Genomic DNA, 27,441 nt, shown 5'->3' on the forward strand with positions numbered 1-27,441 from the left:
TGTTAGTAAAGCAGCCATGAATATGATGGCAATGCTCAGTACTCCAGCTATCATTAACCTATGCTGACCTTTGGCAAAAATACCCATCATTTCTCTACAGCCAGACCTTAGAAGTGGGACAGCAACAAGCAGACGTATACATTATGTAACATTTCTATTTGTGCAAATGGCAAAAACGATTTTGTATTACACAATGAGGTTAGCTGTATTTACAGCATTCTTTGGATTCATCCCTAGCCCTACTCCATCTTCTTCTAGGCAGGTGCGGTCGGTAGGGGAGTACCTGCCGGGGCGGTGACGTGGGGAGGGGGAGGGGGAGGGGCAGGGTGGGGGTTAGTAATGTATGGATAATGGAGGTTTGCAGGTAAGTAAACATTTAAATAAATCAAATGAATTTTGTTGCGCGCACTGCATTGCATTTGGAGATGCAGTGCACGCAACGAAATTCGTTTGATTTATTTAAATGTTTACTTACCTGCAAACCTCCATTATCCATACATTACTAACCCCCACCTTGCCTCTCCCCCTCCCCACGTCACCGCCCCGGCAGGTACACCCCTACCGACCGTGGCTGCTTCTAGAATTGCGACCCTACTCTTCTACTGGGGTCCTGGTCCTAGGGAATCTTCAAAGTTCAAACAAGGCAAAGTTCAATAACGTTTAGTTCATAGCTATAGTTCACTATTGATTTTTTGATCAATCGAGGAAATCAAATACTGTGCTGTGTGGGCACAAATCATGGAGGCTGTGTTGGCACTGCTCTCTGATCATCCAAATTAACCCCTTCCCTGCTGGCCCGATTCCGCCCCGTGCGGTAAACAAACGAACAGGGGCGGGTCATGACGAACCCCAGCCGTCATCAGCACACGAGCACCGTAGTGCATGACGGCTGGGGTTCGTCACCAGCATGGAAGGGGTTAAAGACAATCGGGTCAAGTTCACTGTTGATGTAGTAAGTCTACTCAGGGGCTGAGTGCCTGAAGCTAGGTGTCCTCACTCTTTTCATTCTTTGTATTGGCTGTTCATTCTCTCTGTCACTCAAACTACTTGACTCGGTCTCCTCTGTGACACTTTCTGGAATGCGACTAACCAACAGGCTCGATCTCAGTCCCTCTCTCCTCATCGGCCACTCCTCTCTCTCACAGTGACCTATGGTCACCCTACTCACCCTTTGCCATGCTCAGCATCGTCAACCAACTGCACACTAGGCTGGTTCACAGTGGTTACTTCTGATTCACTCCCCATAGGCTGAGGACTTGCCTCAGTTTGACTTTGGTTACTTCTGGAACTTGGACCACAGGTTGAGTTCGGGACATACTTCAAGAAGAGGACCCAGTCCCACTGACTGAGGTTGTGGCCCTGAAGCAAGAAGACCATGGCACCTACAATATGGTGAGAGACAGAATATAAGACATCAGCCAGTCCTTTGCAGTAGTCGAGATTCATATCATCAGTGAAATTCACAAGTGTATTTACAGGCACAGCAGGCAATCTCATGGCCCTCCCATGAGAAACATGTGCAGCAAAAGTGCTGTTAGCCAATCAGGAGTACCTTGAAAAATTCTTTAACATCAAAGGAGGTAGGCACGCACACTTTTGCCAATCAGCACTTCAGTGTCCCATTCACTGCTCCACAATGCCTGAAGCTTCAGGTCGGCAACTACAGTGATATCGTTGTTCCACCTGCAGACCCACACGCTGCATTTTCAGGACTTCTTTATTAAAACGAGCCACTCCGTTTTATTCCAAAGAAACTGGAAATCCAAACCTGGGTATCACTTCATGCCACAGCAATTTATTTACAGTGAGACTGTTGTTCCTCCTCGTGGGGTTCGCTTTAACCAACAGAGAAAATGCATGCTGTATCCAGGACATATCTCAGCCCTTCACACACAGGCATTTTGATAATCTATTGAAGAGACCTCCGGATCTCCATTTATGGCTTATGGCTACATAAGTGCTTCTCCCTACATTCATCTGTTGCAGACAACACATCTATGGCATAGATTCTCACCCAAAACCCTTGGGGTTAAACCAGAACTGTCTAAACACCCCTAACATCACATCCCTCCCTATGTATGTGGGACCATGAAAATGTCTGGCCATCGGAGGCAGCACACTGTCTGGCAACGCAGGTCTTCCATCACCTGAACACCAAATCTCATCCTCATTCTTCACACATCCTGCTTTAACCCAACTCTGCTATACAGTTTCTGGCACTACATGTTTCATTCTCTGAACTTCCACCCAAGTATCAGCATCAGAAAAAAATGAAATGTGTCTAATTTCGGGTTCATTTAAGCATTACCCATTAAAAGTACCCATGAGCGCAGTACTGTGTGACTTCGTTGGCATACAGGTTACCAGCTGTTACAAAGTAACTTCCTCTCCTGTGTGCTGCACATTTTACAATTGCAATTCATTGGCACATCTGCTATACCCTGAGATGTTTCATGACATTTTTACCATTTTGGATCAGAGATCCTGATGATGTCATAAATCCCCTTTGTGATCGCAACTGTACGAAATCATGGACAACACCAAAGCCAAATCGACTTAAAATTGTATCTCTCAATCGGTCAGAGACACAGCAAGGTCTAGCAAGCGCAACCAGTTAAGCCGCTTGAGCAGAAGTTACACTGCTGAGTCAGAAGTTTTCACTACATAGTGAACAGCACAGACTACATAGGCAGCTGTCGAATTTCCCCATCATCTCTCAAGCAACAGACGTTCACAAAGAGTACATAATCAGGCTTTGCAAGGGGTTCATCTTTAATACTGGGTCTGGGCTTGGTGCACAATTCTATGGCATTGAGACAGTGATTCTGAATCTCCCCCCTCAGCTCCATGCTCAGGAAAAGGTAACAGCAAGGGAGGATTGAGGCTACAACACCAGCAGCAAGTATGATCTGCTCATAACAGATTAGTAGGATGGTCAGGTGTTGTGTCCTAGTACGAGTAAGAAATACATCTACAGAGTGAGAGACCATCACTATAAGAGGATAGTCAATAACTATTTTCTCACTCTGCCCGATGCTAACATTGAAACTGCGACTGCTTTAAGGCAGCTGGACAGTCCTGTGGCTATGTAGTCAAGTGCCAGAGAATAGTAAGCGACTGGTCATCAGAAATCATTATGCGTTTGGGTAAGTATTGAGAGAGCACAGCCCTCTCTATCACTGCAATATAACACAAACTCTTTACTGTAATCTGGCATTCTGAGAGCCAGGCCTCGACAGAGATTTTCTCTCAACTGTAGGAAGGCATTCATGCTCTTGTTGTGCCATGGTATTGGATCATGTGTTGAGTATCAAAGGGGTAACCCACAAAAAAATACCCGACCTGGGTAAGTATTGCAGTACAAATAAGTAAATGGTCGCGGTAGCAACTCTTGTAGCGAAACAAAAATAATATAGCATTCACCACTCTTGCTATTCTTTTTTTGGTTTAAATCTTTTTATTGAAAATACAACACAGAAGACTCAGGTTACAACAACATCTCGGGCGAGCATGCGGTCGCCTTATCAGGAATCAATACCCCACACCTCACCTCGGCAGGGTCTCAAGTGTTTGCAGGGTGCATGTCCAGTCGCCCCGATTGGCTTGCACGTAGAAGTGATCGACGATCCTGTCTTCCAAACATCCAACTCCCACCCCACCCTCCCCGCTTCCCCCTAACCCACCCCCCAATCCCCCTCCCCGGCGTGGTGAATTCGATGTTGGTCGTGTGGCATAGGAGGCGTGGTTAAGGCACCTAGGTAGGTGAGCAGGGTTCCCCCTGGAAATCTCTCGGAAGCCTAAGTACCCTGAGATACTTCGGGCAAGTAATTTCGTGGAACTCCCCCGACAGGAGGGAGACAAAGGGCTGCCAGATGTCTAGAAAGGTGTCCTTTGTTTGGGTGAGGGAGGCTTGTATTTTCTCCATTCCCATAACGTACCATAGGCGGTGGAGCCATCCCGTGTGTGGGTTTCCTGGGGGTGCCCCATAGTGACAGGATATGGTGAGTGGCTGCTCCCATCGCCAGCCCCATCTGCCTGCCCCTGACCGATTTCAGGGGGAACGTGATGGCATTGGGAAGGCCAAGGAGTGTGTAGGCCGGGAATCGGGGTATTTCTGTGTCGAAGTGCTTATCAAAGTGTCCCTCTGTGCCCGCACCCCCTCCAGCACCCGGGGTCCCTGCGTGGGTTGCCTTGGTGTAAACGGGCCGGCGTGAGATGCCAATAATACGCAATTTTCACCGCTGCCTCTTTACTGGCGACATTGCGGGCGGTGTGGTGAGCTCTGAAGTATATGTCCTGCCATTCCCTGTCAGTGAAGGTACACCCTAGCTCTAGTTCCCACCTGTTCTGTCCCGCTGATCGGGCCGCGGGGGAGGGGGGCCGAGCATCGCGTACAATTCTGTGATTGCGTGTCTGTCGTTCTTTTTCGTGTGAAGCCAGCGTTCATAGGCTGTGAGGGGCCTGCTCACCTGAAGAAGCACATCTTTCTCCAAAAGCCAGTGTCTAATCTGGAAGTACTGAAAGCGTTGTATGTGCGGGAGTGTGTAATAGTCCTGCAGAGTGCTGATAGTCATAAAGCCCTCAGGGTTGAAGAGGTCGCCCGCCGCCTTGCATTCTGAGTCGCGCCACTGCGGGAATGACCGAGGGGCCATACCCGGGGGGAACTCTGGGTTCCCAAAAAGGGGGGACATCGGGGACGGGAATGTGGTGAGACCCTTCGGCACCGCCACCTTGTCCCAGACCTGCATCACAGTTCTCGTGATGGGGGACTTCCTGAGATATGAGGGCCTGTCCCGGCCGCGCAGCAACGGGACCTTCCATAAGGACATTTGGCCCATGGCACGATCTTGGAACAGCCATCGTTTTTCAGATCCGGGTCTGTTCCACTCCAAGAGGTAGCGGAGCTGTGTCGCCTGGAAATAGCGCAGGAGGTCCGGCACCCCAAGGCCGCCCTCCGCCGTGGTTCGTGTGTTGAGATCCCTACGGAGTCGGGGACGTTTACCGGCCCACACAAATTGTCGCGCTGCTTTCGCCTTCCGCCCCAAGGGGAGGACTAAGGATTTCTCCAGGTTCATCTTGAACCCGGACACCTTCCCGAAGCGCTCCACCTCCGAAAGGAAAGCCGGTACCGATGTCGAGGGGTCCTCTAAGGCCACCAAGATATCATCCGCATATAAGCTTATAGTTTGTGGTTCCCCGCCAAAATGAACGCCTGAGATGGGCCTGTTGTCTCGGATTCGCTGGGCAATGGGCTCGATGTACAGAGCAAAGAGAAGGGGTGAGAGGGGGCACCCCTGTCTAGTGCCCCTTCTGATGTCTAGGGGGTCCGAGCGTATCCCGTTAACCGAGATCCTGGCCTGTGGGGTAGCGTAGCAGCTGGCCACCCACGTGCGGAACCGGTCGCCAAACCCATAGCGTTGCAGGACAGCGTCCAGGTAGCCCCATTCCACCCTGTCAAACGCCTTCTCAGCATCCACGGATAGGAGGACCGCGTCGGAGCTATTGTAGTGAGCTTTATCAATGACGTGGAGCAGTCTCTTAGTGTTATCCGCGCATTATCGGGTGGGTACAAATCCCGACTGGTCCGGTTCAATGATCCCCGGTAGACACGGGCCCAAGCGAGCCGCCAGCACGCTTGTGAACAGTTTGAGGTCAATATTGAGAAGGGAGATAGGTCTGTATGCCTTGCACTGGGACGGGTCCTTCCCCGGTTTAGGGATAACCACAATGTCCGCGTCCAGCATGTCCTGAGGGATGGAACCTCTACCCTGGAATGAGTTGAATAACCTGGTTAACAGTGGGGCGACTTGAGGACAGAAGGTTTTATAAAAGGTGGCCGAGAAGCCGTCCGGGCCAGGGGCCTTCAGAGGCTTAAGACGCGCGATCGCGGAGATAACCTCCTCCGTCCTGATAGGAGCATCAAGGGAGGCCTTGGCGTGATCGTTCAGGGGTGTTATGGCCGTGTTGCGGAGGTAGGCGTCAGTGATTGCCTGTTTCGGTGGCGGATCCACGGTGTACAATGAGGCATAGAACCCTCGAAAAGCTTCAGCGATGTGGGCATCATCCCGGGCGATCATTCCGTCCAGGGCATGGACCGGGGGCACTCTCGCATTCAGGGTTTTAGCCTTGAGACAGCTCGCCAGTATGCGTCCTGTTCTGTTCCCCCCCACCTAATACGTGTGGCGCAGTCGTAGAGCTGCGTATTCCGCTCTGTCCAGGTCTAAACTGGCCAGTTGAGCTCTGGCCGCTTTAAGTTGACGCCACATCCTGGGTGCTCCTCTCCGGCTGTGTGCTTGATCGAGTTCCAGCACCCGCGCCGATAGTGAGAGCCTTTTATCTTTTCGAATCTTCGCCTCCGCTGCGGCCACCGAGATCAGCTCGCCTCTCACCACCGCCTTAAGCGCTCCCCATACCGCCATCAGGGAGACCTCCGGGGTGTCGTTAGACTGTAGGTAGTCCGAAATGCGGTCCTGGAGGTTCTGCGTGACCCCCTCGTGTTGCAGGAGGGCGTCATTGAGACGCCATCTGCCTTTGCGTGTGTGAAGCGCCGGGGTTCGCAGGTGCAGCAGGAGCGCGTCATGATCTGACAGCGCCGCCGGAAGCACCTCTACGTCCTCCATCAAGGCGGTCACCTCAGCGCTGCCGAAGAAATGATCTATGCGTGCGTATGTGTGGTGTACATGGGAGTAGAACGTGTATCCCGGAGAATTCGGACGGTGCGCGCGCCACAGGTCCGTGAACCCCTCCTCCAACAACCAGCGGCTCCCTTCTCGTGTGATTGCCCCCGCGAACCCTTGTCGGTGGCCTGACCTGTCCAGGTCCGGATTCATCACTAGGTTCGTATCTCCACCCACCAGGAAAGCCTTAACATTGGGTTGCAGCGCCTCTGCTAGTGCTCCCTTGAGAAATTAGTCCTGTTTGGAATTTGGGGCGTATAAGGACCCGACCACCATGTCCAGCCCCCCTATGTGTAGTGTGTAGGCTAGGAACCTCCCTTTAATGTCAGCCACCTTATCTCCTACAGTCCCTTTGAAGTGCCGTGCGACCAAGAGAGCCACCCCCGCTTTCTTTTCTAGGGTCGAGGAGTAGTGTTGTGTCGGGAATGCCCTGGAGCGCATCCTGTGCCAATCTTTAGAGAGTAAGTGTGTTTCCCTGCAGCAGACAAACATCGGCCCCCGAGTGCTCTAGAAAGGACAGGACGGCTCTGCGCTTTATGGGGTTGTTAAGCCCCTTCACATTTAGAGTGAGGATTTTCAGCGGAGGGTTAGCCATACATAGGGGAAATGAGGACTTGGCTTTGCATGCAGTGTGCCTTATGTGCGCCCGGCCTCCATGTCAGTGTGTGTCGAGCCAGACGAACCACGCTGGGAGGGGACCAGAAACTCCCACCCCATCCCACCCAGATCTTGACCCCCCGCTCTCCCGAGTCCCTTCCCTCCCCAGTGCCCCTGAACCCCCTAGCCCAACACCCGGTCCCCCCTCTACCCACCCTAACCCCAACAAGGAACTCTCGACCCCCAGTCTTAGTCCCAGGCCTATCCAGGGTCAACTTAGGCCTGTAGGTAAAGTGGATGAAGAGGAGTGTGGTAGTGGCAGCCCCAGCCGCCCCTCACCCCCCCCCCCCAGTACGGAGGAGCAGTGTAAAGATGGCCCCCCACCAATGCATAAATCAGGGTACAACAGTGGTGTCCTTGACCACCTCCTCGATGGCTGCAGCCTTGTCTCTCTCAATTGTTCCCGGGTCTGGGCGATGGGAGCGCCTGGAGCCTCGGCGTCTCCTCACCTGTTGCCAGGTGCCCTCGGACGAGCGGGGGCCCGGTGTTTGCGACTGCCCCTGAGAGGAGGTTTGGTCTGGGTCGTCGTCTGGGAGGTCGATACCTAGTAAGGTGCAAGTGTCCTGAAGGGAGCGGAGTTGGTGCAGGGAACCCTCCCACTTGAAAATCAACCGGAACGGGTGACCCCAGGAGTAGGGCACCCCCTTGTCCCTCAGGAACGTCGTGACCACTCGGAAATCCTTGCGTTTCTGGAGGGTAATCGCCGAGAGGTCCTGGTACAGTTTGACGGGGTGGTCCCGGAAACGGATGGTTCGTGCCCTGCGTGCTTCCCGCAGGATCCTCTCTTTCAGGGGGAAGTCCGGGAGGAACGCCAATATGTCCGGGGGGGGGGCAGGGGCCCGGCGGGGCAACCCTACCCGATGAGCACGGTCAATACGGATGGGGAAGTCGGCCGCCTCACCGAGAACTTCCCGAAAGAGGTCTTGGAGATATTCCGTAACGCTGTTCCCCTCCGCTTTCAAAAGCACGCCCCGGACCCTTATGTTGTTCCTCCGAGAGCGGTTTTCGAGGTCCTCCGCGTGGGCCTGGAGGCCCACCTGTTGTTCCTGAAGGCGGATGACTTCCTGCTGGAGGAGCACCAGATCGTCCCCCCGGGTTTGGTTCGATTCTTCCACCGCCATGACCCTGTCCCTGAGGCCCTCCAGATCTCGGCGCAGTTCCCGTTGTTCGCTCATCATGTCCTGCTTCAGAGTCTGGAAGTCTTCGCGCAGCGTGTTGAACAGGGACTCCAGGAATGATTTCGTGATGGGGGCCTCCGCAGGTTCCTTGGTCGGAGTGGCAGTTTGAGTCGCCGGCATCGTAGGCGAGTGAGTTTTCCCCGATTTGGAGGAAGATTTCTGGAAGAGTTCGCTTATTGGACGGCCCCCTCTGCGCGTCGAGCTCGACTTAGGTGGGTCGGGATCCGGCCGACCACGTTCTAGAGCAGTGAAGGAGCCCTGTCAGGGGGGTCCACTAGCGCCGGTACCAACGCAGCTCCGGGTGCTGGGAAGAAAGGAGCGGGCCCTTGTAGAGAGAGGGTAGCCGCCGCCGCGAGCTCCTACCCGGAGGCCAGGGTGCAGTGTAAGTCTCTGGGTGCGGCGCGTGTACCGAGTGTGGCTCAAGGTCTCCAACCCGGCCTCCAAGCTCCCCTCCTCCCGCCGGGGGCACGACCACCGGCCCCCCGAGTGTCCAGCCCCCCACCTAAGTCGACGGCGGGTCGTGCGCGGCCCCTGCCGTGGTCAGCGGGGCCCTGTGATGCAGCTCAGTCGGGCCTCTTCTGCAACACTCAAGCCGGGGTTCGGCGCGAGGCGCCCCACGGGCACAGGCCGCTCCAGTCGCTGAGTTTGCGTCGGCTCAGGGGTCTCCCAGGCCCCGCCGTCCGCCCTGTCGCTGGGGGGCCGGCCGCATACAGCGTTGTCGGCGGGCCCAGGGCTCGCGTAGGCCCAAGCCGGGGGGGGGGGGAGGGGGCAGAGCAGCAGCGCACCCGGGAGCAGTTTACGTGCAAGCTGAGTCACAGGGTGCAAGATGAGTCACAGGGTCGACCACCGGGGGGGGTGGGTCTCTGGCGTCACACCCCCCTCCCCTCGCCGGGGGCACGATCACAGGCCCCCCGAGTGCCCAGCTCCTCACCTCTGTCTTTGTCGGAGCGTGTGCGGCCCCCTCAGGCGTCTGCAGGGCCCCGTTGTGCAGCCCAGCCGGGTCTCAGCCCGCCCGCAGGGTCCGGAGCGGGGAGGGCCAGGCCGGGCACCAGGTCCGCCGTGCGCTGCTTGTCCTCTTCCAGAAGGTCGATGTCCCACTGGTGCAGGGCGCCCTCCAATGTCGGGCGCCCAGGGATTCTTGAGGCAGCGTGCGAGGGCCCCCCCGGGTCCGCCGTCCGCCCGGTTGCTGCAGGAGGCCGGCCGCACACAGCGCCGCCGGAAGGCCCAAGCCGGGGGGTAAAGTAGCAGCCCTACCGGGCCGCGCCGCAGGACAGTCCGGGGGATCTCCGTTCATCGGAGGCAGAGGACGGCACGTGTGGTCACCGGAGGGGGAGTCTCCCTCAACTGGCAGTCTCCGACTCCCCACCGGCCCTCCGCCACTACTCCTGGTCCCCCGAGAGCGGGGAGAAAGCTGTTGAGCGCCGGGCTCGGTGCTCGGTGTCTTCCCGCCTCGTCTTCCCGCCTTGCCAAGCGGCGGCGATGCGGTCCGCTTCAGACGCCCTCCGCGGCAGACACCAGGGTCCTCGGGAGCTCCCCACACTGTGTCGTGATGATAGCGACGTGTGGGGGGCCAGATGCGCCTGAATCTAGGGCTGCAGGGGGGTTCTCAGGGGATCGGGGCGAGGAGCTCCGCGGCTACACGTCTGCTCCGGCCGCCATCTTGGCCACGCCCCCCCCTTGCTATTCTTTTGATGCATAAATCCACTTTATTTCTGGATTATAGACACCCAATGCAATTTTTAGTCAAAACATTAGATATTAGCAACACAGTTGCTCTAGCAAATAACAGTGCAGTACGTATTTACAGTGCTCTTGGTGTAGAGAGAAAAGGGAGGGTTGGGAAATAGGTGATGAGCGTGTGAGTGAAGGACAGGGAAAAGGTTTTGTGACATATATACATCAGTTGTACATGATATAGAACCTCTCCGGCCTAACATAGGTCAGTTGTTCCTAGATATACACATAACTCTAATGAACATCCACTGTTAGACAAAATCTGTCATCAGAGCTTGTGGAGGAAGTGTGTGTTGTCAATGTTTCGGACCCTAGAATGAAGGGTTAGTTCAGTCCTCACGGTGGGGTCTTCATCAGGACAAGGCTGAGAAGAGCAAATGGGCCAACAGCAGGGTTACTCCACTGTTCAATCAAAAGGGAAGAGCTTGTGATAGCTTCCATCAACAATTAAATGGAGACACACTACTGAGGTAAGTCAATCACTCTCAGTGGGAACTGATCCAATCATTCTGGATTCAGTCCTCTGTGGGCAGCTTCCTCTTGGCAACAGGGGGAAGCTTCCCCGCCCGCGCCCGGACCATAGAGGTCATATATTTGGAAATACTTCAGCCAACTGCATCCAAAATACTTCAGCAGTCTTTAGCCAATCTAGATGCCGACTATTCCCATAATTAAAAAAAATAATTAATGGCGGTCATTGTTTTTAAGTGTCCCTTATTGGATTTTTGATCCAGTCTGGTCCTCAATTGATGCCTCTTGGGTTTGGATTCCAGACTGCCCCAGTTTTTGTTGGTTTGTAGATCAGAATGCTACGTTATTTGATGGTGCTCGTAGGGAGTTGGGTTCTAGCATATCCATGCATTTATGGTGTCTGGGTGGTGATGGGATTTCAGAATGTACCTATGTTTGTTGGGGTTTAGTTGTGTTTTGAGTTCCAGAATGTGCATTTGTCTGATGATACCGGCTTGGGTTGTAGATTACAGAATGCCCATTTGTTTTATAGTACCTAGTTGGATTTTTAATGTCAGCTTGTCCCCATGCTTTATGGTGATTGGTTGGATTTTTGATTTCCACATTTCCCCATGTTTGATGGTGCCTGGATGGTGTTTTGATTTCAAACAATTATTAAGGAAGTGAGCAACCCGGAATACCCTTGAGGGCTTGGGTAAGTAAATATAGAAAGGTAAAGATGCCTTCAAGGGACTTTGTTCAATCTAAGTTTTGTTATTTAAAATTAATATGAGAAGAACCAATTTATCGTCCTTACAATGAGTGAATCAAAACGGATCAAATTGTGTTGTCAACATGAAACATATAAACAAAGACACAGGGTGTATACGAAAAAAGTGTTTTTATCAAATAATTCATTAAGAAAAATCAGCTTCATATACAGACAAATAAGCGAATAAGATTTTAGGACTGTGGGTACACATAAAAATAAATTGCTAAGTGACTCAACAGAACCTAAAAGACACCTATCCCAAAACACATTGAGTAAAACAAAGCAAGGGATGAAGTGCAAAGTCGACGTTTCGGTTTCTTAGCAGTTATTTGATGAAACCATCCTCAGGACTGTAATCAGTTCAGATCTGTATAGAAATATTGTAGTCTGCAAGTTAAAAGATATTTACAGTTACAATATTACATTGTAAGCTTTGTAAAACAGGTATTTACAAAGCATACAGACCTAGACTATTAGATGGACACCACTACTGATTCATAAAGGGTTTCATATAACATCCTATATATAATTTCTTTAATTGAATGATTTCGCATTAATGCTGAACATATAGATTTGCAACTATGAAGTCGTCATAGCAATGATTTAATGTATGCGCCCATTTGTTTGATATGGATACAATGACCCTGATGTAATTTAGGTCTTTCAACCCAAGAGTTAAATGGTTTGTTTGAACACAAAATGGTTCTGGAATGTTTTTGATTTTACTACAAATAGAACATGAGAAGTAAATGTTTATTGTGGACAGATTAAACCAATGCAATGCTTGTTGTCTTTTAAATTAATGAACCACAAAGTGATATTGTCTTTAGAAGCATGAACTTTATGTTCACGTATATGTTGTAAATATAATGTCTTTTGTCGCTACAGTTTAGTGTAATTGTTTTGTCACCAGGGTGTGTTGAATATAGCCAATGTAATATTGTAACTGTAAATATCTTTTAACTTGCAGACTACAATATTTCTATACAGATCTGAACTGATTACAGTCCTGAGGATGGTTTCATCAAATAACTGCTAAGAAACCGAAACGTCGACTTTGCACTTCATCCCTTGCTTTGTTTTACTCAATGTGTTTTGGGATAGGTGTCTTTTAGGTTCTGTTGAGTCACTTAGCAATTTATTAGGTCTCGCCTGTCGATGCGCATGCGCATCGAGCAAGCGAGACTATTGCGAGTTATCCACTCTTTATCCACACTGCAAGGAATCGTGGCGATTCCTTGCAGTGCCCGTGACTTTTAAGGTCAATGCGCATGCGCATTAAGCTTATGCGCATGCGCATTGACCTTAAAAGTCACGGGCGCGTGCATGTCCGTCTCTGTTTACCCGCTCCGCCCCCTCCCCTTCCCGCCGTGTCGCATTTCTCCTCCCCCCTCCCCTCTCTTCCCTCCAGCTTGTTGTTTGTATAATTTAACCCGCTCCGCCCCCTCCCCTTCCCTCCGTGTCGCATTTCTCCTCCCCCCTCCCCTCTCTTCCCTCCGGCTTGTTTGTTTATTTGAGCCGCACCGCCCCCTCCCCTTCCCGCCGTGTCGCATCTCTCCTCCCCCCTCCCCTCTCTTCCCTCCGTCTTGTTAATTTTAGGATCAAGACAGCACTTCCACTGTCCTGCTACAGGCACAATGTTTTGTGAGTAAAGGTTTTCTGCGCAACTCGTGTTTCTGTGCGCTTTGTGCAGCACCCAGCCCAGCCGGGGCCAGAGGTCGTTAGTGCGTGGCACGCCTTTGATTAATTCAAGATGCTGTGAACAGTTTACCGCCTTCAGCCCTGAAGATTTGTAGGCGTGCGCACCTCTCAACGTGTAGCCTGTATTAAGTCAAGCCTCAATTGCTTGTTACTTATTTTCTGGATCGCCTTTGTTTGCCTGAGTGCAGTATAACATCTGCTCCGGTTTGGGATCCTGTGATCTCTCGGGCCACTGGGGTAATCCGGGCTTTTGCTATAGCTGTCATCTAACCCGAGCGCAGCCAGTTGTCGCGGTTTCCAACCAGCACTACTTCACGTTGGCGCCTTTAGGCTTACTTATGAGAAGTAAGGTGAAACTACAAGTCCCAGAATGCTTAGTGCGGGTAGCAGAACACATGGGACTGGATGAAGGTCAGTTCTATGAAATGAGATGATTTCACTGCTATGTTTTGCTGGCAGTTTACTGTCCCTGCGGGATAGTAAGATTAAGTCACAGTCATTGGTCAGCCACATGCTGGCACACTGGACTCGGAGTCTTACCTCTACTTACCTTTGATTTGAAAACACGGCGCATGAGTCACCCCTGCCTCTCCCAGTTCTAAAATGTTACTGCCCCTTCCTTTTGCCCTGCACTCGCCATTCTCCCTACGGGATAGTAAGATTAAGTCACAGTCATTGGTCAGCCACATGCTGGCACACTGGACTCGGAGTCTTACCTCTACTTACCTTTGATTTGAAAACACGGCGCATGAGTCACCCCTGCCTCTCCCAGTTCTAAAATGTTACTGCCCCTTCCTTTTGCCCTGCACTCGCCATTCTATTAATAGGGCCATGTATCTGTGCACTCTGGCGCTGACTGGTCGAGCGGAACAACTTTCAACGCAATACTGACTAGAAACAATTGGTAAATTGTGTAAAAAAGTTGTCTGGAGCTATTTTTGAAAGCAACAGTTACTCCCTTGTGCTTCATAAAAGCATGGCTGATGGCCGAGCCCTCGCCCCACGCAGGGGAGTCACTGCCTCTGCCAGACGAGGTGTTTCACCACTTGAGGAATTCCCGCCTTACGGATGTTGTGAGGCGCTCGCTCTGGAGAAAACACCTTTCCTTCAGCTGCCTGAGTCATCGCATGAATGGTGTATGAATGCACTCGGTGCTCACGGAAGATGGCCGCAGACAGCTGCAGGGCCCGGCTGGCCAGCCCTCGTCATGGAGCGAATGTGCCTGGGGCTGGACCTTCTTTAATTGTTTGCTTGCTGAAATTAGCAATACTATTAAAAATAACTCGACCAGAAGGTATTGCATAAGGACTGTTTCCTGACATGCTTATATATTTAAAAAAATGTGGGACTGCTTCTGTAGAGTTTTGTAAATATGGCAAAATAGAATGCAAACTTACCGGCCAGAAGCATTGACTAAAAGAGCGCCCAATAGTAAGTTGAATCAAAAGTAAGGAAGCCTATTGCCTAAACGAGACAATCTCATTGCGTGATCCAACTCGTTCAGCCAATCAGATTGGCAAATTAACAAGTGTGGGTGAAGTAATGCTGGAAGTCATTCCAACGATAGGTCTTTATGGCTCCATTTCTTCCAATCTATGGAAAAGATATGCCTGGTAAGATTTAAATCATAAATCTAGCACCCGTAAATGGTTGGGTCATCCCAAAGTGCATCACTTCCTGTGATAGAGAAACCTATGGCATGGTCTCTTTAGTATGACAAGTCGATTATTGTGATCCTTGTACTTGGGCATTCTGCATTAATCTGCATCCTTTGATATCCCATTGGCCGCTGTTTCAATATTACAAATCTGTAGTTAACTCCAAACATGAGTTACATGTCGGGGAGGTGCATTACAACATACAGCTGTGAATAACATACAGCTGTGATCACAACCCTCTGCTTCTTCATGAGAGCTTGAAGACTGATTTACTAAAACAAACATTGTCTATGTAAAGGGTGTCTGGTTTACAACTTTCTTCGCCTTTAATCTAGTCTATATCAGTGGTTATTAATATAAGTGATCAATGAAAGGATATGAAATATTATGTTTTTTTTTATTTACACATTTTGTGTCTCAACATGCTTTCTATAAAGGACGCTGCGTAAAAATCCTATTTTGAACGACAGACACATTTCTAATTGTTTCAAGGGTGGGCCTTTTGCCTTTGGCAATGCTTGTTTTCTTTTGTGATGGTTTTGTTAAAACTTTATTGTTGAGTAGGCTGACTTGCATTCAGCAATACAAAAATAACAATGTTGCCAAAAGCAAAGCCTCACCCTCACTCACCCTCACCCTCACCCTCACTCACCCTCACTCTCACACACCCTCACTCTCACCCTCACCCTCACTCTCACTCACCCTCAACACCTCACCCTCAACGCCTCACCCTCAACGCCTCACCCTCAACGCCTCACCCTCACTCACCCTCACCCTCACTCACCCTCACCCTCACTCACCCTCACTCACCCTCACTCTCACTCACCCTCAACACCTCACCCTCAACACCTCACCCTCAACACCTCACCCTCAACACCTCACCCTCAACGCCTCACCCTCACTCACCCTCACTCACCCTCACCCTCACTCTCACTCACCCTCACTCACCCTCACTCACCCTCACTCACCCTCACCCACCCTCACTCACCCTCACTCTCACTCACTCTCACTCACCCTCACTCTCACTCACCCTCAACCCCTCACTCACCCTCACTCTCACTCATCCTCACTCACCCTCAACCCCTCACCCTCACTCACCCTCACTCACCCTCACCTTCACTCACCCTCAACCCCTCACCCTCACCCTCAATCACCCTCAACCCCTCACCCTCACCCACCTTCACTCACACTCACCCTCACTCACCCTCACCCTCACTCACCCTCACTCACACTCACCCTCACTCACCCTCACTCACCCTCACCCACCCTCAACCCCTCATCCTCACTCACCCTCAACCCCTCACCCTCACTCACCCTCAACCCCTCACCCTCACTCACCCCCACTCACCCTCAACCCCTCACCCTCAACCCCTCACCCTCACTCACCCTCAACCCCTCACCCTCAACCCCTCACCCTCAATCCCTCACCCACACTCACCCACACTCACCCTCACTCACACTCACCCACCCTCACTCACCCTCACTCACACTCACCCTCAACCCCTCACTCACCCTCAACCCCTCACTCACCCTCAACACCTCACCCACCCTCAACCCCTCACCCTCAACCCCTCACTCACCCTCACTCACCCTCACCCTCAACCCCTCAGCCTCACCCTCACTCACCCTCAACCCCTCACCCTCACTCACCCTCAACCTCATGCTAAAGATTTACAAAAAAACCCATAAACAATTCTAAAAGCACTAACTCTAATGCTGCGAGACCTATTGCATTTCTAATGCTTGTTTTTATGTGTACCCACAGTCCTAAAATCTTATTCGCTTATTTGTCTGTATATGAAGCTGATTTTTCTTAATGAATTATTTGATAAAAACACTTTTTTCGTATACACCCTGTGTCTTTGTTTATATGTTTCATGTTGACAACACAATTTGATCCATTTTGATTCACTCATTATAAGGACGATAAATTGGTTCTTCTCATATTAATTTTAAATAACAAAACTTAGATTGAACAAAGTCCCTTGAAGGCATCTTTACCTTTCTTGATTTCAAACAGTCCCCTTGTTTAATGGCATCTGGCAGAGTTTAGCATTTTAGAATGTCCAAATGTTTGGCAATGTCTGCTGGTACTTTTAATTCCATACTGTCCCTCTATTTAATAGTGTGTCATTCGGTTTTAGACCCCAGACTGTGGTCATATTTGTTGGCATCTGTTTGGATTTTTGATTCCAGATTGTCCTCCTGTTCGATCTTGTCTGAATGGGTTTTAGGTTTCTAGATGGTGCCCATTTTTAATGATATCTATTTCGAGATTTTGATTCGAGAATGTCACTGTATTTGTTGTTATCTGTACTGTTTGCATTTTTGTTCATAGATTGCTCCTGTGTTTGATGTTTTTTGGTGGAGTTTGTGATTCTAGATTGTCCCTGTGTTTGATTATATCTAATTGGGTTTTAGATTCCAGACTATCCTCATATTTGTTGTTATCTACTTTCTGTTTTCTATTATAGATTGTCCCTGGGATTGATGATATATGGTCAGGTTTTAGATGTGAGACTTGCCTGTATTTATTGATTTCCGTTTGGGTTTTTGATTCCAGATGGCAGTTGGGTGTCCCTGTGTTTGTATCTGTTTGGGCTTTTTGATTAGAAACATTTATCTATGTATGATGGTTTTTGGATTCCAGACTATGCACAAATTTATTAGTATCTCTTTTGGTGTTTTGATTGTAAAACTGTGTCTGTGCTTGATGGTGTCTGGATGTGTGTTTGATTCCAGAATTAGGTATTTTTGAATTGTATCTGGTTGAGTTTTGGATTATAGACAGTTCCTCCGCTTGTTGGTGGAGAGCTGGGTTTTGTAACATCTTTCAGAGTAGCCCATCAGTTCTAGCTCCACCACATGGCATAAGGTGTGCTTTCCAACTCAAGGTGGATGAACCACAATGACAAAGCAAAAATGAGCCCACAGAGGACAAATATTCTAAAATCCTGGAGTAGGTTTCTTTTTATCTCGTCATTACAGCTGTTCCAACAGTCACCTTGTTCTGCCAAAGACTAAAAATGCACATCTTCACAAGCAAGATGACCTTACCATTACTGAAAATTCACTTCCTGCACTAGACCTCTCTTATCCTAAAGATTCCAAAAGCTTAACGAAGCAATGCCCTTAGATAACCATACGTTCTAGCGCTTAACAACATAAGCATAGGAAGTAGTTTCTTCGTGAATGGCACAGAAAGTTACAATATGCTTGCATACTGAACCCACAAGTAGGCCTGGCGGCGAGTGTGTTTACTTGCTTCACATCCTGGTTATGCAGAGTCCAATGAGCAAAGGCAAAGAAAGATCATTTTCAGCCCTGAATAATTCATGGCCTCTACTGTGAGTAATGCACTGACTTTCCACATGTGGCTTCGGTGTTTACAGCTAGAACTGGCTGCCAGGGAACTAAGCCATGTGTATCCCTTTCAGCCATTTTCACGATATTTTCTGTTTATTCATTTTTTTTGTAGTGCTGTGTAGCTCCAGCCGAGTCAGAGCCAGGTATCTAAGTACTCTGCAATAATGCAAGTCCGAATTTACTGTATTTAATTTTACCACAATCACCCCCCCCACCCCCCCACCTTAAAGGTCTCCTGATTTATCCTTACGCGCCATATATCCTTCTGTCACTCCCAGAGTTTACTTTTTCCCTCCTTTATTCCAGTTTTTGTTACACTACTTGTGTCCAGTTGCATTGCGTTACATTATCTTTTTCTCCCCATGGGCTAATGTAGCGCAGTAGGTTAATGTGCTTCTTTCAGAGATCTGTGGGGTAACATGCCTCAAAAATACAATCAAAGAAGAAATTTCAGATCAAGAACGAACCCGCGGCTGATAATTCCATCATTCCAAACAAACTGCACATGAGGCAGCTGCTCCTCACACATTCCGACTGTGGAATAAACAACCAAAGCAAATCAGATCCTTCAAAAAATCCTTAAACAATCACTTTCAGTTCAGAAGAGGTGTTAAATCCTGGCACTTCCCGTAATCTGACTCAAGTGCCTCCAAGACTGCACCCTCAAGTGTTTTTTATAAACTGCTTGAGGACCTATCATTCCATCCTCCACTTGCGTAAAAACACACTCACGTTCTACTACGTCAAGTCTGGACCACACTCTCTGGACACCACACACAACACCAGTATGCGACATTATAAGATGACACCGCTACCAAGACCCTTCTCTCATTCAAGCACCACAGAATCAGAACCGCTGAGCCCTGGTCTGCAAGGCACTGGAGACGTTGACATAAGTATGAAAGCGCGATTAAAAGTATGCTATTACAACTATATACAACTAGTTTGAATCTGTGTGGCTTTGACTCCTTTTCCTTTACTATCCGCGAATTTAATACCACTGTTTTGAGTGACATTAACCTATGGTGCAGAGAGGTTTAGAAAATCATATATATAGATATAAACACATATGTTTATAACACGTACTTTAGTCTGTGCAAGATTTATTTTACCTCGCTCCATCACCCACCTTCATTCATTGCATCTATTTACTTGTACATTCTGTCTCTACAATATGAATTCAAGACACGCAAATGTAGTAAAAGCATATGTTTGCAGCAGGCGTGTTAACCCGCTATCTGTAATTTGAATCTGTGCACTATGAGGTCTATATTGCTGTAATTTAAACACATGGCCTCCAGGTAACTCGGAGATCTCTGCAGCAGGCGCATTATTCCACAGGACTATCTTACCAGCGCCCTTTTGAAAAGCCAGTCAGTTACCCTGAGGTATCTGTACAGGAGGCGCACTGACGCCATGCAGGCTTACCAGTGCTATAGGGGTCCATAAACTTCAGGGCGGGCGCACTCTTTTTTCACTCAGTCACGTTGGTGAAAAAAACGGGCTTTGCCGGAAATGTCCTGGGGGTGGCGTCAGTTAACGGCTGCTCTAATGCGCTCCATGTGCTGCTCTCTGGCCTCTCCATCCTGCGAGCCGCGGGTTGCCACAGAAACGTGTGACATGAGGCTCGCGCTCAGAGCCGGCCGGGGCCGCTGCTGCTGCTGCTGGGCATGCCCAGAGCCGGCCGCCTGGTGTCCTGTGTCATGAGCGGAGCTGCGGTGCGCACCCGGGGCTGCACGGAGGACCTGAGCACGGGACGGCACGCGGGGGGCGCGCGAAGGACCTGAGCACGCGGGGGGCGCGCGGAGGACCTGAGCACGGGGCGCGCGCCCGGGCCTGCTCATAGGGTCTGCCCGGCAAGGTCTGGTCTGGCAAGGAGCTGCCCTCGGAAGCATCACAGGAGCTGAGCACGCGGAACTGCACAGAGAAGTTCCAGACCCTACCCCTGGCTGTCCGGCTGATACAAGCGCCTGCACAGTGGAGGGTGGTCCCCGGGTCTGTGCCAGAGAGCGGCGCTGCTCGCAAGAAGTACACAGAGCAGGGACAGCTGCCAGGACTTCCCAGGACACCCATGAGAGGCAGTGACCCGGGGACAGGCGCAGAGATGCACACAGGAGCTCATGGCGATGGTCTCGTTGGGGCAGTGAGGCGCTCGAGCCTTGGATAAGGGCGTCCTCAGGGCTTGACCCATGAAGAGGTTTGGGGGCCGGTGAGCGGCCCCTGGGAGAAGGGAAGGATGCTCGCCTGCCTGGCAAGAGGCAGCTTACAGGACATCCTGCAAGAAGGCGTCACCGAGGTGAGAGGCGCCTCTCCTGTGAATGCATGTTTTTACAGCACCACCATATGTGTCTTTACCCCACAGTCGACCTGCCTCCAGCGGGCCATGTAATGTGTACTCGTGAATACATGCTAGAAAGACTTCAGACCGTAACATTTTATACCAGGTTGTGCCTCAGTTACTCATGCCATACATATTATGGCATGCTGTACTTTTTTATTTCATCATATTGCCATGCATTGTCGTACTATGCTACTGTACGCTAAAATGTGATCTGTTATGTTAGGCAATTTTGTGTTCTGTTGTGTTGTTAAGTAATGTTAATCTATGCTCCGTTAGACTGTGCCAAGCTACACCATGATATGCTTTTCCTAGACTGGGTCAATTTAAGATAGTTTATGTTACCTAAATTCACAATAACTTTACTTATTTTGGGTTTATCATAGTTTACCTCAGGTTAGGTTAAGTTATCTTGTGTTATTTTATGTAGGCTAGTATATTTTATTTTATTGTACTGTAGCTTAGGTTCTGTTAGCGTAAATTACTTTGGATTACATTACATTATGTTGCTTTTGGTTACTTTATCCTTAAGTTTAGGGCAGGTTTGGTTTCCTTAGGTTAACGAAGCTATGGCTAGGTTAGCTTAGGTTACTTTAGTTTACTTTAAGGAGTTTTACATTAGGGTCGTTTTTTAAAAATAAATCTGGGTTATTTTACATAAATTAGCATGGGCTACCTTACGTTGGGGTAGGTTAAACTAGCTTAGCCGTGGTTAGGTTAAGTTTAAACAGGATATTTTTGTCGTTACCTTGACATTGGGTAATTTAGCTTGGTTTCTAATAGTTTGACACTGGTTAGCTTATATTAGGTTACCTTAGTTGAGCTTAGTTTGGACTGGGTTAGGTCATTTTGTGCTTTCGTTGCTTCATTTAGTTTACGCTTGGTTAGTTTAGTTATGCTCAGGTTTCTTTACCTTATGCTACAGTAGGTTAGGTTATTTTAGGATAGTTAGTGTCAGGTTAGGTTAACTCCAGTTTAGGTTAGCTTATATTATTATAGCTTAGGTTACATTGGTTACAGTATTTTAGATTGAGTTACCTCACCTTTGGTAAAGTTAGCTACTAATTTAAGACTGCTTTAGGTAACTTTACCTTTGCTAATCTTAGGTTAGCTGACTTTAGGTTATTTTAGCTCGTGGTTTCGCAGATTAGGTTGGGTTGGCTTAGTCTAGTTCATGTTAATTTTGCTTAGGTTATTTTAAATTGTTTTATGTGTGTTACTTTAGATTCGGTTAGGTAAAAGGGGCCGTTGGATGAATGAAGTCACAATAGTTTTGAAACCCCAGCTTACATCATCAAACAAAGTAGTTTCTTTAAATGTCTGTTTTGTGGTGATTGTTAGGGATGCAGGTCCCGGAGAAGTGAATTGTGTTTTTTTTTCCTTCACTAGGCTGGTGGCCTTTTTATGTCAGGTTAGGTTAGACTATGGTGTGTGATTACCTTCTTTGATCTTGCTCCTATGTGTATACCATGGGATGTATACATATATGTATGGTCATTTATTGAACCTCACGCCTCATTGCCTCTGTGACATTGCATGTCTTTCTTAACACTATTATTGTATCTTAACTATAAATAGAAGCCCCTGCATACAACCCTTTACAATCAAACATAGAATAGGCCATAGTGTGCCATACAGTGTGATTTATACCCTGTCACAATACACTACATGTCATAGGACATATCAGTACCCTAGAATGGAGCATGCAGCATAACAGAGAGCACGCGACCAAACACGACCCCTACCATAAATGTCACCAATACCACGTGTAAGGTCGCATGGAAAGTGGCAGCATATAGTGTCTAGAAAAGACAACATCGGTGCTACAAAAAGCAGTTATTCCGTAGGAAGCATACGTGCCATTTATGTGAGATAATGTAACAATTATACATAACGTAGAACAGCACAAAACCAGCGTGTGCTGCCAGTTCTGGTGAACGGGAGACTTTGTTGCTGTTGCTGTTGCTGTTGCAGAGCTGACTGACTGTGCACTTTGTGAAAGTCGCATTGTTCGTGTACCAGCAAAAGCTGCTGCATCAGTGAGCTGAGGCAGAATGTAACGAGTCAGTTCAAGAGTGCCCCGTAAAAAATGCACAGAGGGAAAACGCTTTTTTTCACGCTGTTTCCCGAAAGTGTAACAGTAACCCTGTGCCTGGAATGTGGTCACAGTGCTTTGGGGCATGTTGGCAGTTTTGCGGCAACAATCTGAACCCAGCGCGTGTCTGAATGGGTGTGTGTGGGTATACCGGGGGCAGGGAGGAGGGGCTCAGATAAATGAGGTTTGAAGACTAACCCGTGTTTAGAAAGAGGGGGTCATCTGGCCGGAAGCGGCAGTTTCGGATTTCACAGCTCGTGCTCATTCTAGAATCTTTTATTTAAACAAGCATTTGCAATGCAATAGGTCTCGCATTTACGAGAGTTAGAGCTATTGGCATTGTAACTGGCAATGCCTTTTATTTATGTGTTGTTCATAAAACAGATACTTAAAAGGCATTGCCGTTTACAATGCCAATAGCTTAAGCTCGCAGATGCGAGACCTATCGCTATTTGAAATAATAGTGCTCAGAGGCTGTAATTAAAGCCTACAGAGTAACAACACTCATAACAAGGGTTGTCACCATGGAAGGTTACAAAATGAGACCAGGCGATACTAAGGAGGGACAACTAAGCCTATTGGCCAATGAACAGCCAAAGTTTACAGTGGAGACAACCAAATGAAAAATATGGGCGGAGATTGGGCGGAGCTTCAAGTCCCTACCTGAATACAGCATGCCTCACAGAGCAGATCATGCGCTGCCCAGGCTCAACCTAAAAATGTAAAGGGCACAGCATCCTGTCTGACTAAGGCCTGGCACGGAACCCCAAGCTTAAGGTCTAAAGAAACCTGGAGAGATATAATAATGATTACACATGGCTGTCAAGACAAATAAAGCCACCTCTAGGTCTGACCTAAAGAAAGGGGTCACATAGCTATGTATAACACTATGGAGCACTGAAAGAAAAAAGAAAAAAAAATGTTAACCGAATGTAACTTGTGGAAGGATACAGCTCATCCAGTTAGTGCACTGCAAATCAGCTAAACTCATGGAAAGGGACAAACACAGGTATAGGAAGGAAAGCAAACGAGATAGACAAGCAAGCCAACAAATAATGCACAATGGCCTGATATTAGTATTGGCATTGTACACAATAGTTTTTTTTTTTTTAAAGTAGCGATGCTAGGCTGTAAGTAAGGTCTAAAAACTGCCCCCTCTAGCCTTCACAATCAAAGCCTTCTTTGACAATGTCTTGGGAAAATCCCATTATTTGCATGTGGATTGAAATGTGGGCAGTCCCAGGGATTAAAGATCTTAATCTTGTGATTTTATTCTGTGAATTTGTGCAAGGTGGTCTTGCCACCCACCTCTGATGAGCACAGGTTGAAGCTGTTGTTCTACATAACATGTGGGCAGACAGGCGATCTAGTGGCTGAAACTCCAGATCGTGGAACTGAACATTTAACTTCAAATCTTAGCAACGTGACTTAATCAAGTTGTGTGTTTTGGGGCAAAATACTGTCTTCCTATGATTTAGTTCTGTTACCTTCCAAAAGCGAGCCCTCAACTATCCCCAAGTAATAAGTCCATTGTGTTGGTCGTAATTAGACATGTAACAAAGAAACCATAATAGTATTCAGAAAGCATCGATTCTTCTTGAATTTGTTCTCAATGTTTTCTCATCCTAGTATTGTTGACTATGCTTATTCATGTAATTACACAACTGCTGGTGACGATCTTGCACCATTAGTTCCAGATTAGATATATGGCAGTGGTACTGCGGCAAGTTTGCACCATCATTTTCATATTGCATAGATTAAAATGGCGCAATTTTGCACCTATAATTGCACTGTCTGACAAGTGTTAAAATAACATTTGGACCCACTGATCAGTTTATAAAGAACTTTTTGCACACTTTTTTCAGTCCAAATTTCAGGGTAAAATTGCCTAGGCACCATTGGTATCTGGAAATGTCAGTTCAAAACGGTAATGGTGCACAGTATTTAGTCTGCCCAATGGGGATGTCAGCAGAAAGAATATAGAATACTTTATGAAATCTTACCAGTTGGTGTAGGATGATATGTTACACACTTAATGTTTGATAACCATAAAAAGGACTCACAAAGGTTGCGGTGGTGCAAATTTTCTCTATGTGTTCCGCCATCCACTATGTGCAGTTTTGTTGCAAAGCATTGCCTGTAGGAGTCCCAGATGAATTCGTTCGGTTGAGGAAAACCAAGATTATGTCTCCGAGAATGCATCATGTCCTGAGCTACTGAGCAAAGTGGAACCCTAGGTACACGCAGATTCGCAGATACCCATAAACGCACAAAGACTCTCTCACACACAACACACACCTCCTCTCAGAACCCCATCCTGTACTTCATAAGGATGCCACACCCTTATTCACAGCCTACTGCTTCCAAAGTGCACGACAGAGAGTGAGATGGTAAATCTAGGGACACAAACTCTCAAGATGTTGAGAAAAATGGACATGTCCCACTTAGTAAGAATTGTAGGCCGGGATTGTGGCTTCATCAGTAGGAGTGGGAGGGGGGGGGGGAGCTTTATATTTCCCAACAATCACGCTGGCGTATCTTGGTAAAATATATTATCTGACAAGCAGGGCATGAGGGGGCTTAAGGGGTGGTGGAAAGAGAGAGCAGTGCGAATTGTTAGTTACTTAAAACAATATATGTTGGGCAATAACAAAGAGCTTAAAAACAGAGAAGAGAGAGAGTGTGTGTGTGTATGTTTTTCTCTGTGTTTGCCTGTAAAAGTCCAAGGTGAAATCCAACAGAAACCTCACCCGACTGAACGTCCCTGTACCCACTATTTGCTAGAGAATACATGTATTAGGGGAGTGTAGCACCCCAACTCCCCGCCTTCCTGAAAATACACCCCTGACTGCAGGAGGAATGTTTGCCCACCAGCAGTTCTCCAGAACAATATATGCCTGATTGGCTTTGCCTGGGGTACTCCAGGGATTGTTGGCAAGACTCCAAAAAATTGAGACATCAGCAGGTGCCTGAGGAAAACAACATGGGCAGGTTTGCGACTTAAAGCTTAGGGGTTTGCTTTCCTCAAATCTGTTGGGCCTGCCTTTCAACGAATTATACATTTTGCGTTTAAAGAAAAAAAAATGTTAAAAATGTTACAGTCGAAGATCAATTTAATTATTACCCAGCTACGGTTTTAAACTAAGCTGCAGGAGGCTACTTTGACGAAATGCGAAGAGAGTCTGAAAAATAAATGTTTCTGGAATTTTCTGACTTGGGTGCTAAAATGGCAACTGTAACAACAGAAGAAACAAGGTCCGCTAATCGAGGACATTCAGAACTCTGCACCAAAGATAAAAGGGGGTGGGGGGAAAAGGGCATTGGTGAGTGAGAGTGCAAGGAATGGCACTCCACAAATTGAGCTACTTCTAGGCGCTGCTCTCAAAATGGCCTGTGCCAGAGTAGTCTCAGGGCCTTATTACGAGAACGGCGGTCCTAGGACTGCTATACTTGTGGTGGTGGTCCGACCACTTTGGTCTGCAACCATAGTAGGAGTGCGGTGGTCAGACCGCCAGCAGCCTGCTGCAGCACCACCAGGATCCTGAATCTGGCGGTGCTGGCCGTGTGTGAAATGAGAAGGAATGGAAGAAGTGCCGATCCTGGCACCGCCGTCCATATTGTGCCTTGCCCTCCCACAAGCATTTTCATGGCTTGACTCCTGCCAAAAAGCTGACAGAAGGGCAAGGAGGAGGCCCCCCAAAAGAGCCCCGGTCAAATTTGCCCATGGGGGTAGGTGCTGGGGCTTATGATGTGCCGCCCCACAAGTGCATGGTCGTACATGCACTGTGAGGCATGCACAAAATGGTGCGTGCCACACCATGCATGGCCAAGCATTCGGCACTGTCACTGCAGAGGTATGCTGTATAGTCTATATTATGAGGCTAACATACTCACCGCCGTGACACCGCTGCCACACCGCCTGCCCTGGATTATACTGGTAATCTGGCCGGCAGTGCATCCCAGGTTCAACGGTCTTCCTGGGACCGCGGCGGTGACAGTCCCAGCCGAAGACCACAACCTCAGAATAAGTCTCTATATTTAGGCTTCACTTCCTGTATAAAGATAAAAATATGATAAAACGGTTCATGCCTGTAGGGCATCTGATGTTGTAGAGTGTGTCCAATGATCTCAAAAGGTTTTTGGGCCCTAGTAGAAAAAACACGTCAATCAAATGTGTGCTCCCTTACTCTCTCTCAGCAATTTAAAGCGTCGGGAAACTTCTCTTGAGTAACACATTTAAAAGGTGTGCTTTTCACTCACTGAGAAATAATGCTTGTACTGTTTTAGAAAGGCATCGTTTTTTTATGTTACATGTGAAGCGCTGGTGCACAACCCATTATTTAAACAAAAAATGAAGTCAGCATGTTTTATTTGTGCACATTTGTATCTCAGTACAATTTATTTGGGCATCAGACCCTTTGGCAATAGAGCAACCGAGCTGACATGATGTGGTTTTCTTGGATATAAGAATTGTCCTGCCTCATGCAGTCCTGGGCAAATGTGCCAGGTTATAGAATCAGCCTTGATGGTCTTCATTTTGGTACTCGGTTTTAAATTGCAAATAAACATGGGCTGTTTTTTATTACAAATTTGAAGCCAGACGGGATACTTAGATTCAGTGTTTGATTCCAGCGGGAACCAGCTTAGACATTTGTGGTGTGTCAGCGTCTGACCGCTTACTCACAGTACAGCTGCAAAGTCAGAGGTTTTCAGCATTGCTCCAGGATGGCGTGATCCATACCACATGTTCAAGATAACTACCAATAATATAAATAATTCTGTTAAGATTAATTGCATGTCAATTTATCTCATGCG

The 27,441-nt window shown here is 48.3% G+C and overlaps 1 protein-coding gene across 5 annotated transcripts in view; it reads left to right on the top strand.

Moving 5' to 3' along the window:
- Positions 1–27,441, top strand: part of DIXDC1 (DIX domain containing 1) — a 493,171-nt gene that overhangs the window by 146,334 nt on the left and 319,396 nt on the right. The window contains exon 1 of one of the 5 annotated variants that reach the window (XM_086957180.1): positions 19,829–20,489. The exons of 3 other annotated variants lie outside the window; for them this stretch is intronic. In XM_086957180.1, coding sequence (XP_086813306.1) covers positions 20,430–20,489 — 60 coding nt within the window. In that variant the 5' untranslated portion in view covers positions 19,829–20,429. Of the gene's footprint in view, positions 1–19,828; positions 20,490–27,441 lie in introns of those variants that run through there. One more of the 5 variants, XM_086957183.1, reaches the window with a different exon arrangement.

Source organism: Lissotriton vulgaris, chromosome 2_1, assembly GCF_964263255.1.
Source record: "Lissotriton vulgaris chromosome 2_1, aLisVul1.2, whole genome shotgun sequence".
Taxonomy (NCBI): domain Eukaryota; kingdom Metazoa; phylum Chordata; class Amphibia; order Caudata; family Salamandridae; genus Lissotriton; species Lissotriton vulgaris.